Source organism: Engraulis encrasicolus, chromosome 18 (assembly GCF_034702125.1).
Source record: "Engraulis encrasicolus isolate BLACKSEA-1 chromosome 18, IST_EnEncr_1.0, whole genome shotgun sequence".
NCBI classification, from domain to species: domain Eukaryota; kingdom Metazoa; phylum Chordata; class Actinopteri; order Clupeiformes; family Engraulidae; genus Engraulis; species Engraulis encrasicolus.
Genome location: NC_085874.1, coordinates 11,810,791 through 11,826,834, shown reverse-complemented (window position 1 = coordinate 11,826,834; position 16,044 = coordinate 11,810,791). Strand labels below are relative to the sequence as shown.

Genomic DNA, 16,044 nt, shown 5'->3' with positions numbered 1-16,044 from the left:
GGGCCATGTCTAAGAAGTTGCCTAGGAGTATCTGCAAACAAGCGCAGCAAATATGTGAAGACAGTCCTTGATTGCAATGCTTAATGTGTGCAGTGCACAATCAAATAACTATATCCGTGAGTACAAATAGTGTCGGAACTGGTGTGCACTGAATAGGCTATTGTGTGCAACATAAGGTGTGTAATCTTTATTACCTCCGGCGAGGAGGTTCTGTTTTCGGTAGCGTTGGTTTGTCTCTTTGTCTGTCTGTTTCTCTGGAACAAGAGATTAAATTTGGTGGTGAGCTGAATCACGACCAAAACCAGGATTAAAAAAAAAAACATTCTTCACCATTGTGGCATAGGGGAAATTGTGGCATTCCAGTTTCTAACTCCACAAAAACAAAGCAGAAACACATGAAAAAAATTGAATGTAACATAGTCAAATGTTCTATCAAACAGCTTCCTTGGTGGAGATCTGCACTCTCAGAGTGCCTTTCTGAGTGCACCCCAGCTACTCACACTGCACCCTACTTCCATCTGGCTGCAGATACAGAAGTATGCACGCCCATACCAGTCGACTAAGGAACAGCTTCTTCCCTCAAGCCATCAGGATGCTTAACTGTATAACTGCCATGAACCACCATAGATAAATCCACTCCTCATCTCCTGCCTTTTTAAATTATTATTTTCATTTTTTTATTTTATTTTATTTAAATGCAAAGACTTTTAATCTATAAAAAATAAAACATTATTTTCCATGCAGTTTTATTTCAAAGTGCGAACAATGCAATAAAATGGTGCAGAGGGTTTTGTAGGAAATCAAATTTGTGTAAATCAAATGATGAAAATCTGGGCCCATTCTTTCTGTGACACGGTACATCATTCAGTGACCAAGTCGGTCTGCTCAAGTTGGTCTCTGGTGAAACTAGAAACTCACTTTTCCTAGCCTGGTAAACCAGCGCCACCCGCTGGTCACCGATTTAGGCTGGTTTATCAGGCTACACTTTTCCTGCAAAGTGGAAGCTAATTGAATATGAGCATTTCCAACAGTTCTGTTTCTGGATTTGCTTGCCAAGTCAATGTTAGAGGTAGTGGATTGATTGCTTGTGGCTTCAACGGGTACCATACAGAGGCATTTCAAGGACGGAGGTTGTGCTCACCCTTTGAGAACTCGGTTTAAAACACAATTTCGAGTTTACAGCACATCATTGTATTTAGATTCTGCCCTGATATAATACAACAGGGAGAGCCCCAAAAGTGTGACACAAAAATCAGGCTTAGTTAGGTCTGTCCCAAAATAAATACTTCCTAAACAAAGGCTACTGTGTGTACCATATAAACAATGTTGTGCTGGTTTTTGCTTTATATTACAGCATTCAGAGATAACCCCGGATAATTTGAAACAGTGCTATGTTGCTCAACCTAACTATGCCATTTAGTCAGTGATACTTTGACTGCCTGTGCACAAGTACAGTGTATTTAAGTTACATTCAAATGAGAAATAGGTTCAAAGGGAGTAGAACAATAGTGACAGTCAAATACTGTCTTTTTCTTTTTCATTTCCATTCCCATGATTGTAAATCCCAATACACTTTGGGTCTTTGTAAAGTGGTGAGTTTTGTGCAAATTCTGCACTGAGGTTCCACACGCCAGTTGCTAGTTTGTGCCACAGTGTAGTTCAGTTTCCACCTAAAGTATGAGGCATAGCGTTCCCTGTCTCCAGCCACCTGTTTGAGGAATTGTCCAAGCTCCTCTTCGGATTTGAAGTCATCCACATGAATGAAAGAATCTTTTGGAATCATGGCTTCATAGTTCTCACAAGGTGGACCTAAAACTACAGGCACAGCTCCCCCAACAAAGGCATTTTTCCATAACTTCTCTGTGATGTAGTCTTGGAATTGAGAGTTCTCAAAGGCCAGGTAGAAGTAGCAGTGAGAGATGGTGGGTAACGTGTGTTTCCTATCCAAACGTCTGTGTACTGCCCCTCCATACACTTCCACAGTTATGACTTGTTTTAGTCTATTGTATACCTGTGTTCGACTATGACGGGCCGCGTAATTGCTCACAATCCAACAAGCCAAATAAGACTTATTTTTTGGAATGAAATCTTCAACTGTCATCCCTCTCCCAACACTGTGTGGTGCCATCCAGCCATATGGGGTAAAAAAGTCTGCGTCATGTCGGTAAGACATAGTGTAGTTAAACTTGCCAGCAAAAGGCCTCAAATTGCCATTGTGGGCTGGGCTTTCCATGGAGAACCACACCCACCCCTGATTTTGTGGGCGTGGTAAATGTAAAGGCAACCTCTGGTGTCCTGTGATAAGCTCACGGTTGTGAAAAATAATAAAATCTGCCTTGGGGAACAATGACCGATCATCTGACAAAATACAGTTGGGTATGCCAAACCTGTCTTTGCACACATCCCCCTCTATGTCCTGTTTAGATCCAAATGCCCAGTACCAAATTAGAATAGTCATATTGTTCTTGGGTCTTGGCTTAGGTAAAGGTTTAGGTCTCTGGAATGTGTTCAACAGATTGGGCCAATGAACGAGCAGGCTTCCTATAAGTGTGAGGCAGATGAGGGTAGCCAGTATTGTCCGCCTGTGAGAGCAAAGGTCTGCCATACCAGCTCTATACAGAAGATCAAAGCACATTTATGATTATAACATTCACCTCTTATCTACTGACAGTAACCGACAGCAGCCAAAGCCACTATTCTTAGGCAACGAATAGAACTTAGAAGTAACACTTTAATATTAACTCAGCATAGTAGAATTAAAAAAGCAAGGCAATTCCATAACTTATTTATATTGCATTTTCAGTTTTAACGACCTTGAAGGAAATGAACTATTATTATACATTCTAGAAAGCATACAGCAAAAAAGTTTTTTTTGAAACTACATGTATATTCATCGTGTTCTTGGTAGTCTTTGTTACTTAGAAGGCGGCTTACTTATATTACAGTAAAAAAGGGGAAAAAAACAAAGCTAAACAGAATGAACCCAGTAAAGCTAAGTATACACAGACCAATAAACAGCAGACAGCAATCAAGAAATGAAATTAAAAACAATTGCAGTGGTTGGTCAGGGGTGGTAAGAGGTCTTTAGAATAATTAATGGATGGAAAAACTTCAAGATTTAAAGTGTCTTGTAATTCATTCCAAGCTTTTGAAGCATATGATGAAAAGACTGTTTTTCCAAAGTATTTCCAACGTTTTTTTTCTGATGCCCTTGTCCAGTGAACACTAAAGGAAAGAAAGGAAATGAACAATGTATAGGGTTTATGCATTATGGCTTTAGCAATAAAAGTCAGTGCATGAATTTTCCTTTTTTTTCCTGATAAAAAGAGAGGACCATTGTACAGTTTCATAAAGAGTGCAGTGAGTCCTGGCTGATACACCTGTGCTGCAACAGAAGGCTGAGTTGTACAACGTATTCAGTTTCTTAAGTAGGAATAAACTGGAGTGCATAGTTTATCTCCATAGTCAAGCACTGACAGGAATGTGTTCAAAACGAACTGCATAACGAGGAAAGCACTTCCTCATTTTAAAGAAAAATCCCAACTTTTGTCTTTTTGCCCAAGTTTCTTACAGAGGCTGTCAATGTGGACACCAAGGACACATAGTGTATATTTTATGTTTGAGTAGTTAAATCCTTTTAAACATCCCTTCCATGAATAGTTTGGAAAAACTGCCGGTAGGAAAAATGCAAATAGTACCTGGTTAGATCTCATATCTGAACATGCCTGTTTTTTTATTTCCCTGGTTAAACAAAGGTAAAAAAAAAATAAGCGTCCTCAAATAAGCATCAATATAATACAGTATCCAGACGAAGTTTAATAACTGACTTACCTGTTAATTGTGCACTTCCCGTCACACGCTCCTCTTTCAGATGAAAGTAGCTCAGACAAAGGTAAAAACCAGCAGAATATCCAAAGCAGCCAAAATTATAATCCCTACATGTATTTGCTTTTAGCCATATGTTTCGAGTACATGGCAGAAACTAGGAAGTTTTTCTGACTATGCCACCAGGGCTGGATTAAAAAGGCCCGGGGGCCCTAGGCAACATGTTGCTGTAGGCCCCCACGGAAGGCAAATTTCATAACCCATTTACATTGACGGCATCATAATTAAAACACAACAGGAGTATTACAAAGATTTAAAACTCTTCCTGACATGGCAGACTAAGTTACATGTCTACAATTATATTGACTTTGTCCAACTGGGGGCCCCTGGCTGGTCCGGGTCCCTAGGCTGCAGCCATATGTAGCCTGTACATTAATCTGGCCCTGCACGCCTGTGACGCCTGCGCTTCTGCCTTGGCGCGGCTGCGCTGCATCATGTTCCTGCTTACGAGCACAGCGGGAGCACCTGCGCGCAATTCTCCTTCCTCCTATAAAATGGACTCATTTTCTGTTTTGCATTGCCCATGAGCAGTAGGCTCCACGTTGGCTATTTTGCTTTTGGTTTGGTTGGATTTGTTTGGTTTGCTTTGGTTTGTGCTGTAACTTGCAAGTTTCTTCAGTAAAATAAATTGGTAAAATTTTAAATCTGTTTTTGGCGTTGTCTTTTTGGTACTTTTTGTTACTTTTCTTGAGCCACATGTAATAATGTGCGTTCTCAAAACAACATAGAACCGTTCATAAACGAATTTATCACTGATCTGACCTTGGACTTGTCTAACGTGTCTAGCTGAGATATGGCAGGTTTACAATGCAGGCTATACATTTGTTAATAAGCCCCGGCTGTCAGGGTGGGAGGGAGGTCTGACTGTGCAACACCGCTCCTGCTTTGAGGTGATGCTCTATGATTTTACATCCTTTGACGACCTTGTCCTTGGTTTTAATGGTATCCAACAACTACTGATTTTACTTGTATATAGGCCTCCTAAAGCATTGAGTTTTTATTTCGGAATTGACTGATCTGCTCTCTTCTGCCCTAAGTATTCTTCTATTTTAGTTTTAGGGAATTTTAGTATACATGTTGATTCTGTAAAAAGTTCACTGTACATTTTGCAGGACATTCCTGGCTAATAGTTGCCATAATTTTAATGTAAATAGGTTACAGGACCATTGCTGTAGAAAAACAACAACAAGGTACTGTATTTAAAATCACACACTACTGCAGTAAATAATATCTTCTTGTAAATTTCTAGTAAATTTCCAGGATCAATATTATAATAACTATGCATTCTCGTAGAAAATGCTTAAAGTGGGCTTGCCTTTTGGGCCAGAGCTGAGCAGTTTTAGTAAAATAAATAACATACATGCTATTTTAACTTGGCTAAGGAACACTGTATTTAGTAAAATCTGAAAAGCAATCTGGATCAGAGTGTTAATGAAACTTGCAACCTCCTGATCTGCAAACTAACACCATAGTCACTAAGCCAAGCAGCTGGCTATAATAAGTTCCACAGCAAGACACTGGGTATTTCTCAAAGTGAAGTGTCCTAGCCTTACTAGGATGAGTAATGACCATTTTTCCAAGGTGTATCCAATTATTAATTACACTTTGAACTAGTTATTAGATAGTCTTTGGTGAAATCCGCAAAAATGAGCATTACTCGTCCACAAGGCTAGAAAAGAGAAATGTCCAATGTCAAATTGCCTAGAAGTGTTCTACAGCAGGGTTCTAGAATCCTAGGCAGGTGGTCAGTAAAGGAAGAATCCCCCCTTTTTTGATTTTCACATATTTGCAGTATTTCCCAGCATTATTCAGTTTAACAGTATAGCCAAATTAAGCGTAGCAATGCAAGTCTATGGGAGGCAAACAAAACATCATCAAATGTACTTATAAAGTACTTTAAAATTAATGTAAAATTCACCAGAATGCAAAACAGCTATAATCATGTCCTCATTTGTGGCTTGATGCTAATGCCTCCTATGCTAATGATTCTGATCCAATAAATCTAAGTACTGAAAAAAACTGAGAAGAAAATGATATGCACATTCATGAATAATGCTTGGAAATACTGCAAATATGTGAAAATCAAAAAAGGGTGGACTGTTCCTTTAAGAATTGAACACTTACTTGGCACACATGTTCTGGTTCTGGCTACTGACAGTTGGTATTGTGAAGTTAAAGCAGACTGCTGAGTCATTCCAGTGCTTATTATTTAAATAAATCGCTGGTGTTCGGAAACTGTAAAGAATTGGCACATGACACTTGCACCAGTTAGAGTCAGATTCCAGACCACTCTAACAACATAGTACCTTCAACCTAGTTTATAGGTTAAATAGTTCAGTCAAAAAAAATACATCTTGAGCCATATGCACTAACCTGTTAACACAAAAACTTCTGAATGAATGGGGAAAATCCCATAGGGATTTCAAAGCTGCTGTCATTCAAAAAGCAATAGTATGGTGTTATAATCGGGACAAAAGGTCCACGAGCGCCACTTACTGCACACGCGAGGTATTTTATTCTGCGCGCGCGCGTAGACACTGTCGCGCGCGCGCAAACGCTGCCACGCGCGCGCAAACACCGTCTCACGCGCGAGAGGTGACATGAATTTCCTCACGCGCGCGAGCAGAAATATGAATATTTAAATTATCTCCTCCCACTGGTTATCATCACAAATGAGGCGGAAGTTTGTTTAGTCCATAATAGTCAAACAGAGATCTCAGATCTCAATTGTTGATAGACTATCGTTGCTACGGTGACTGCAAACGACCACCTTTGAAACACAACTGAAACGCAACTCACGGCTGCTGCTGACAAGGGCATTCACCTCTTTATTCGTAAACCCATTTTATTTTTTGGTGGATGAAAACATTGTGTCAATATGCTATGTCTATGTTCGCTTTATTCACCCGGAACGTTCTAAAGACGTTGGGGGTACACTTCAGGGGTACATTCGGCAACGCACCAGCTGTCATGCCGCCTCACTGTTGTGTGCCCAAATGTTCGTCCTCAAAGAGAAAAAAATCCTACCGTGGACAGACTTTCCACCGTTTCCCCAAAGAGCAGGCACTTCGCCGTGAATGTATAAATCATATCAAGAGGGATCCTGGTCCATATTTCAAGGTAAGATGCAAAATTATGTTCAATCATACGCATTAGCTAGCACAAATAAGCTAGCTCGCCAAACTTGTCATGACTCATGTAGCCTAATGACGCGAATGACTCGGTGAAATAAAAAATATGAATGTGTAATTACACAACGCTACATTTATATGATATTTCCAGATCGCTATTTCAAGATTAGGCTTTTAATTGTGTGGTAAGCGATCCGATGGCCACTGATTTTGTGCTACCAGAACCAGTAGCATAGGCGGCGATTCCCTGATTGTCGCTCCCAACGCAGGACGCTCCCCGGTCAGCTCGCTCCCACTAGCCAGACTATCGATCCCACCGCCATATAACGGAGCTAGTTATCTTTTTGATGTTAGTTTTTTGTTTCTAACCCTAACCCTAAACCTAACCATAACTCTAAACCTAACCCTAACCCTAAATTGCTTGTATGTGGCAGTGTATGATAATACGTGAAATATAATCGGGTGGGACTACACGTCCGGGAGTGATAGAAACACCTGGGACTACACGTCCGGGAGCGATCTCAGTTGGGAGTGTCCATCTACCTCCCGGCCTGGTGCCAAAATCAAGTTGTTTTGCTAACGAACTGAAATGCATACCCTGGTATTTATGGTTACAGATCAACGCTGAGACCAAGGTTTGCTCTGAGCACTTTGAGAAGCAGTGTTTTGTAAAGACCGCCCGTGGTATCACAAAGCTTATAAAGGATACCGTGCCACTTTGTTCGCCTGGACTTCAGAGAGGCCAAAGAGAAGAATCATCATTCGCAGACCGAGGTTTGTTTGTTCTGTCAATATTCAACTGACATGTGTTTAGCAACCCTCTAATAATAATAATAATAATAAACTGAGAATAGTTCGCCATAGGAATAGCCTACATTTAAATTTAGACAAGACTGGAGAATTAATGTATGTGCTGGAGATAATTGCACCGTTCCGCGGTGTCTCATTCAAATGAATGGCAAAGTAGCATGCTAGCTTTGGCTCTTTGGGAGGGTTTTGAACAGGACTGGCGGCGCACGCCGACGCTGTCAGTGTGAGGCCGTTCCGCCTTGGTATGTTTTGACCCCTTACATATCGCACGAAGCAAAGCCCTCAGGCCTGGGCAGGTTGCCGTGGCAACGCTTCGCACAGCCCTGGCTGGTTGAGCTGTGAAGGATTTTGAATGCCAGGCAGCCAGTAGGGTACAGGGTACAGTACAGGGTAAGCTCGCTTTTATGCTGTTATTGAGAATTTGATTGAATGAGCAGGCGTTGTAAACTATTCTATGCATCAAAAAGCCCTATGTTCTGCGCAGTGCTCCTCCCTCCGAGTCCAGTGACTTTTTAATAACTCACTTTTCTAAAGTTTTAACTTGGATTTCTGTCACGTTTAAACGCCACCGCTCCTGGATCTCTCTCTATGCTGTGCCCTGCCTAGTATTTCTGAGTCCCCTGAAATAGGCTGTCTGCATTCTCTTTTTTAATGCACTGGGCCCTTTCTTTCAAATTAGTCAGTTCGTTTCAGATCTTGTCATTTCTGCTATAGGTGACTGCTCAAGATGTGGCTTCCTGTAGTTCAGAGATAGTTTTCAAAACTGCCTCAAGCTTATGTAGTAGTGTTAAGAATAAACAGGTGTGGAACATATGGCCTATATTTGAATAGTTGTGGGAATAACTGTGGGAACATGGAGCAGCAAGAATAAGCTGTGGGACCAATGGGCTGTGGGAACATAGAGCAGCTGACCCCCAACAGGGTCTTCAGGGTTGTATGACCTGAATACATTTTCAAAGCGGAGCCACTGCGGACTTCTACTCTTTTCCACTATTAGACGCGCCTTTGTCCTGCACCTGGCCTCAGCGAGGTGGGATGTGCATACTCTTACTTTTATAAAAATGTTGTATATTGACCACTAATTCTGTACATGCTGTCATACAGAGATGATGACCCATTCCTGAAGTTGGACGCCAGAATGGAGGAAGGTGCTGTTTAAGAGCCTAGGTAGGTATTTGCTCTCAAGACACTTGTCTGCCACAATTTAGGAAACACTGTCAAAGTGTGTGAATGACGAAGACCAGCTTACAATGTTTTCTCTTCTCTTTTCTTTTGTTTCTGTGCTGTGTGGGACATATTTGACATGTAAATAGACCACTAGGCTAGTTCAGTTGTTGGTGGTGGATTTATGTTGATTATAAATACAAGTCCTTTAGTAGGCTAGTAGGCTAACTAATTAATGCGAGCATGACCTACTGTGTCATGCTAAACAAGCAGGAAGCTGGGCATTCTTGGCGACTCTGAGAACTATAATACAGGCCAAGTCGTCATTGTTATAAGATGGTAATAACATCATCAAATATTTGCCCTGTTGAATGGATGTACGTTTTTGCGTCACATCCTGTTGATGCTAAAATTACGTGCACTGTTACATCAAGATTCATGAACTTGTCAGCAGTGCAGCCAGCCTTCTTTCTATGGCCGTAATGTAATCGTTTACAGCTCTCGAAATGAGCAGACAGCTCAGCTGCTTGGTGCATATTCTTACCAATCGGTCTATATTATTCCCTCTTGCATTATTTATTTTCAGGCGGTGGAAGAAGCACTTGCAGGTATGCTACTAACCAGGCTCCTCAACATCAATCCGAGACGGAAGATGAACCGGGATGAAGCGGTTAGATTGAGGTAAACATCTACACACCCCTGTTCAATTTCCAGGTTTTTGTTACGTAAAAAAATGACAGAAAACAAACTTAAAGCTTTAAAAGGAAAGAATAGAAAATAAAAAAACTTCCATCTACATCATTGCATAAATATGCACACCCTTAACCTAATACCTTGTTGCAGCACCTTTGGCTTCTATTACAGCACTCAGTCTTTTTGGGTAAGAGTCTATCAGCATGGCAAACATAGAAGTGACAATATTTGTACACTTATCTTTGCAAAAGTACTCAAAATCTGACAGATTGCGAATGCATCTCATCTGCACAGTCCTCCTCAGATTGCCCAACAGATGTTCCGTGTCATACAGGTCGGAACTCTGTCTGGGTCTTTCCAAAACCTCAATCTTATTCTAATGAAGCCATTTTTTGTTGATTTTTGGCATTTGCCTAAAAGTAAGTTGTCGTTCTGAATGATTAAGGTAATCCGCATCATTACCTTTCTAACAGGGGGCAGTATGTTTTATGCCACTACAATGGCCCCTGTGGAACTGTTCTAAATTCCAACCTCCCAGTTACAGCTGAAGAACGATAATCACATAGCATGATGCTGGCACCTTCATGCTTCACTTTACACTTGGTGTTACCTTGGCAATGAGGTGTTGTTACCTTTTGTAATTATGTCCAAAATGTTAAACCTCGGTTTCACCTGACCATAATACGTCTTCCCACATGCATTTGGGAGATTACAGAAATATTTTTTGCAAAATGTACTCCACCAAGATTGAACTTTTTGGTCATAATTCGAAAGGGTATATTTGGCAAAAAACATCACCCCAATAACACCATACTTAAAGTGAAGTATGGTGGTGGGAGGGTTCTTTTGTGCTGTTTTTCTTCAGCTGTCACTGGGGCCTTCATTAGGTAGGAGGCAATTATGAACATTTCCACAGGGGCTATGGTAGTGGCACAAAATCTTCGCCCCCCTGGTAGAAAGGTGAAGATGCAGAGGAACTAATCTTTCACAACGACATTTTCCCTAAGCACACACCTAAATCTACTAAAGACTGGCTTCACCAAAATAAAATGGAGGTTTTGGAATGGCCCAGATTGGGGGCCTTGTTGGGTGATCTGAGGAGGACTGTGGGAGATTGCACTCGCAATCTTTCTGATTTGGAGGGCTTTGCAAAGAGGGGTGAACGAATATTGCCATATTAATGTGTGCCATACTGAGACTCTTACCCACAAAAGACTGTGCTGTAATGAAGGCCAAATGTGCTGCAACTAAGTATTAATTTAAAGGTGTGTACATTTTTGCATTGCATTGCATTGCATAATAGTTTAGATTGAAGGAGGGAAAAGCTGTGAATTTATTTGTCTTTCTGTCATTTTTTTTTACATCACAAAAACCTGACATTTGAAGAGGGGTGTGTAGACTTTTGGGAGCCACTGTACATGTAGAAATTATGTGTTCATATCACTAACCCTCTTGGTTTAGCACGATAATGAAAAGAACTGTGAGCAAAAATGTGGCTAGCAGAAAACCAGAGTGGCTATTGACTTGGGAAAACCACTAGCCACTGTGGCCGGAGAGCAAAACATTAATGTCAAACCCTTGTCTGTACCCAGACATTGGTTCTACCAGCTGTACGGATACCCAAACACAGCCTGTCACATCGTATGCAAAGCGCAAGTCTGAATTAAATTTTCTAAACACATGTACCTAAAAAGTGGACCACAGTCACCTTGTAGTTTGAATACTTTTACTTGAAGGAGAGGATTGTGCACATCCCAGAGAAAGGTGCAGTACGAAGGTCAACTGTAGTTTTCAGAGTGAGGAGTCTGCACACTTAGAATCGTTTTTGTTGCGTTTTATTTTTTCATGGCAGGATAACGTTTCTACCTCAACAGTCTTCTTCAGATTCTCAGATTCAGATTTTTCATTGTTTTTGGACAAGTTGGGTAAGACTGTATTATGTGCCAGTGCTTGAGTATTACCTGTTTGATTTCATTTGCCAACAATTAGAATTATTTTACACTGTATGGACAAGATGTAGAAAACTACTACTGACCGACAGTGATATGTCATGTTCTTAATACTGTATATCCTGTCATTACAGACAAGGCGGCCGGAAACTTTGATGACCTCAATGACACTGGCTAGGTGAAGGACATCAAGAAAATGGCATCCGGTCACCAGACATCAGCTCATAAGCCACAACGTCATCAACCATTTTGCGCCAAAAATGAAGCCGTTCACATACCATGGCATCCTAAGCAGGTAATTTCATACCTCTCAGTAACCTCAGAATGGGTCATTTCACGTGAAATCAGACACTTTGGGACCCGACCGACCCGGATTTCGATCATACTTGGTGTGCCTTTTCAGTAGCAAGGTAGCACCCCAGAACTGCATTGGTTTGAATCTGACACTAATATTAAGGGAGAAACAGACTAGGAAAGGTTCACATGTGAGGGTAGGGCACTATACATTCAGCCTTGAATATATCAGTCAGTGTTAGTCACAAAAAGATGCCTGTGGTGTTGTTTGAAAGCTCTTTTCTGGCTCTACATATTACACAATCACCTTGGAATACAACTACTCTCAGAATATGAATTATGATAAATTGAAAAATTAAAAATTGAATATCTAAAAAACTTATATTTTAAAATGGCCAGTTCCTTGTCCAAACGTAGCCGGCAATGTCATGAGCAGCACCTAAAATGCTGGTGTTCGGTTTGTTATTCATTTCAGAGAGAAGTTGACTCACAAATATGGCGTCATACAGACCACTTACTAATAATATGGTAATACCATAGTAGCATCACATGACAAAACAAAAACAAAACAAAAATGGTCAGTGTCCATGGTCCCAGGTTTCAGAAACTAAGGCAGATGTCCATTTATACACACCAAATGATGATATGTGAATGTTTAAGAGTGATTCTACGATTTCCCTACGCTTTTGGCAAAAGCAAAATGTCAATTATCAGTATTTTTTTTCGACTAAATGACCTAGATGTTTACATAGTGTATATATTTAAGTTTCCAAACAAACAAATTGCCAAACTTAATCTTAAATCATTTGATAAATACTCTAATGAAAGCAAACATTTGCTTAATTATTTCGTCAACAGTGTTATGGACAAATACTATGTCATTTCAAACATATATAAAAATACTACAGAGTTGAAACAATATATGTTTGAAAGTGCTTATGTCCCTTAGCAGTAATGTTGTCATTAATCTGTGCAACTGATATAGAAAATGTGATTGTTGAGCTTCATAAGTAGGATTTTATGAGTCACTGTGATACAGACTGACACATTTTTCATCATAAATCCCTGTAACGTCTGATTTGAATATAGTCACCCTCCTTACACAAGACTTCCTTCTCCAGAGATAATCCCTAGTGTATGTTCCTAGGATTTTTCCAACACATAAGGGATCAATAGCGCAAAACACTTTCAAAACAGTCAACGGTGTAACTCAACTGTGTTACGGTCAACAGTGCAGGGGAACAAGTCGGCACTTTTATAGGAGAAAAAAACAGAGCAGACAAACCCATCTCCCTAGAACACTAATTATTTTGTTTGTTTGTCTGTCAATATGGATATAAATGGGCAAAAACATACTCCTCCTCAACTGTCACCAGTGTTGCCAGATTGGGCTGGTTCCCGCCCAATTGGGCTGCTTAGGATGGCCGTGTGCGGGTAAAAATGGCATCTATCAGAAAAACCCGCCCACTGCCATATGAATCAATAGAATTTGGCGGGTTTTTAGGGCGGATTTTGATCATTTTTTGGGCTGGAAATCATCAGCCTCATCTGGCAACCCTGACTGTCATACTTAATTGTAACACCATTGACGGTAACACCGTTGACATTTCAGCCATTTTCATGGTGTTGTGCTAACTGAGGACCTCAGAAGTTCCACCACAACACCTTAATCAATTCATGTATCTGTATGCTTTATCTGTGTTTTTCTACATGTGATTTCTAATTCAGATTCTTATGAATATGTTGATAACACTGTTGACAGGCAATTTTCCCGCTATGAGAACATGAAAAAGAATGGATTAAATTATGGAAGGATGGAGCTCAAAATTTACCATAAAGTCTTCCCGTATCCTGCCAAAAAGGTTATGACATCACGTGATGTTATTCGTATGGCCTAAGACCAAACCATTACTGATTTATGGAGGCGGTTTCAGACCGTGACACGGTTAACACAGTTTTCGTGGACACACACAAAATGGCAAATTTCATGTATAATGGAAAGGACAGTGGTCTTTCTGACAGTTTTGTCATATTATGATGATTACTGTGAATCAACATTTGCAATCGTCTTGGGCAAAACAAGTTTCTTTACATGCTAATATGAAGACTGAATCTGACATTTGGAAAACAAGACGGCATGAAAACGCCCAAAACCAGTATTAAATATTCATTCTTGCTGAGGGAAATAATGCTATGTCTACACTTTCTGTATTATATGAAAGATAAATGTTTTCTAATGTCCAATACATCATTGGATGCAGTTAATAGTTAGTGGAATTGCCAAATAAAATCCACGGACTTAAAAGTGTAGCCGAATTAGAGAATCACTCTTGAACATTCCTTCTCTGTGTACCTGTGCCATCTTCCCTTTACCGTACTAAAGAGATAATCAATGGCTACACTCTCATTTTGTACTCTACCAGTGCATTTGAAGCAGCAGCTGTGTCTTTTGTAGATAATGTATAAGTACGTCCCGTTGCAGTTACAGGTTCCACTACCAGAAGCACATCCTGATGATCCATGACAAGTCTATCTGGTCTGAAGGGAAAAGTGAAGGATGGAGATGGCCCATGAGGATGCAGGATCCCGTTCAATATCAATATTAACAGAATAAACAAAATCATCACTTCCCATAATTTCTACCACATGTTTCAATAGGCAGCACCACACTACTGTGCAACAGTGAGAGAGAGCGGGCAAGGACAAGTAAAACGGACCTACACTACAGCAAGACTTTGACACTTCTCCGCGTGAGAGGCAGCCATCGCCCCCACCGTTGAGCAGTGTGTACCCAGTACCCCCAAAAGAGGAGATGATCCGACGCCATCACAGCCGATTTCCAAAATTGTACACCAAACTCTGTGTGTGTGTGTGTGTGTGTGTGTGTGTGTGTGTGTGTGTGTGTGTGTGTGTGTGTGTGTGTGTGTGTGTGTGTGTGTGTGTGTGTGTGTGTGTGTGATATTGTAAAACTTTTCAGTCCTTCTTCTATACTATACAGTATATAAATATACATGTGAAAACCTAAATATGCATTAAAAACCATTACTGAGGTTAAGAAATGCATTATAACAAATACATCTGATTCAGGTGTACTGTACATTGAAATGTCTTTATTTGCCACAAATACATCACATCCTGGAAACCTGTACAATGTGTGGATTCAAAGGTCTGCCAGATCTTTGTGACGGCACAGGATTGCAGTGGAACCCAAACATAGCCTAGGAACTCCCACATAGCGTAGGAACTCCCACGCCATCTCACCAACTGCCGATATGCAGTATGCCTGAATTTCCTGTACAGCAAAGAAATGTATCATCGAGAATATGTCATTTGGAATCACAACAATTATTCAATTTACTTTGTGCGTGTGGTGTAGCTATTGCTGTTATTATTATGTTACTACTAGTGACCCATTTTTAGTTGAGCTTAATAGTCTACATGACATCTCTGCACTTGTGTTACTACTATTGGGATTGGCAGCTCCCTAAATGAAAATGAGAAAAACTTGCCCGGATGAAATGTTATGAACTGTGTGCGTTGTGCTGCTTGCTGAAGTAACATGACACCCACATCACCTTCCAGAAATAAAGTGTATACAGGCTACCTAACCAGAGTCCTAGAGACCTGTTGCTGCTGTGTGATGAAATCCAGGCAAAGACCCACCTGTTTTGGCAATTGCTGCAACATGTAAAAAAGGTAGACAGATTAGGCCCCTGTAGATATGGCATGTGTAGATGGATTCACTTAATTCTTTAACCACTTGAATGGCTTGGGTCAGACAAGCTGGGCTGCACACTGACCTCTTCCATGTTGCCCATGTGATTTCGTTGGCTGTGTGTGACCACCTCCAGATTTATTTATTTATTATTATTATTTATTTATTTATTAAAATGTCTGCACATTTTTATTAAATGTATTGCATTGCACTGGTATCACATTGCATTAAATGTACTAGCCAAGTGACACAAACAGAGCAGGTAAATACAGTCTTGATCTGTACCATTTATGTCACTTCTTAAAGATTCAATTATTCAACTCTATATTCGAAGAGGCCGGTATTGCGCTACCATTTTCCATGAACCAGTCAACTTCTGGGAGGCATTGCAGTACTTTGAGAA

General features: G+C 40.4%; 1 protein-coding gene and 1 long non-coding RNA gene across 2 annotated transcripts; one reads left to right on the top strand and one right to left on the bottom strand.

Annotated features, from left to right (window-relative positions):
- Positions 1–1,537: 1,537 nt before the first annotated feature.
- Positions 1,538–2,605, bottom strand: LOC134468788 (alpha-(1,3)-fucosyltransferase 7-like). The gene has a single exon (XM_063222659.1). The coding sequence runs from the start codon at positions 2,603–2,605 to the stop codon at positions 1,538–1,540; it is 1,068 nt and encodes a 355-aa protein (XP_063078729.1).
- A 6,323-nt stretch (positions 2,606–8,928) lies between these two features.
- Positions 8,929–11,936, top strand: LOC134468429 (uncharacterized). Its single transcript, XR_010038793.1, has 3 exons — positions 8,929–8,993; positions 9,577–9,671; positions 11,767–11,936. It is a non-coding gene; the product is annotated as an uncharacterized LOC134468429 (long non-coding RNA).
- The last annotated feature ends 4,108 nt before the right edge of the window (positions 11,937–16,044 follow it).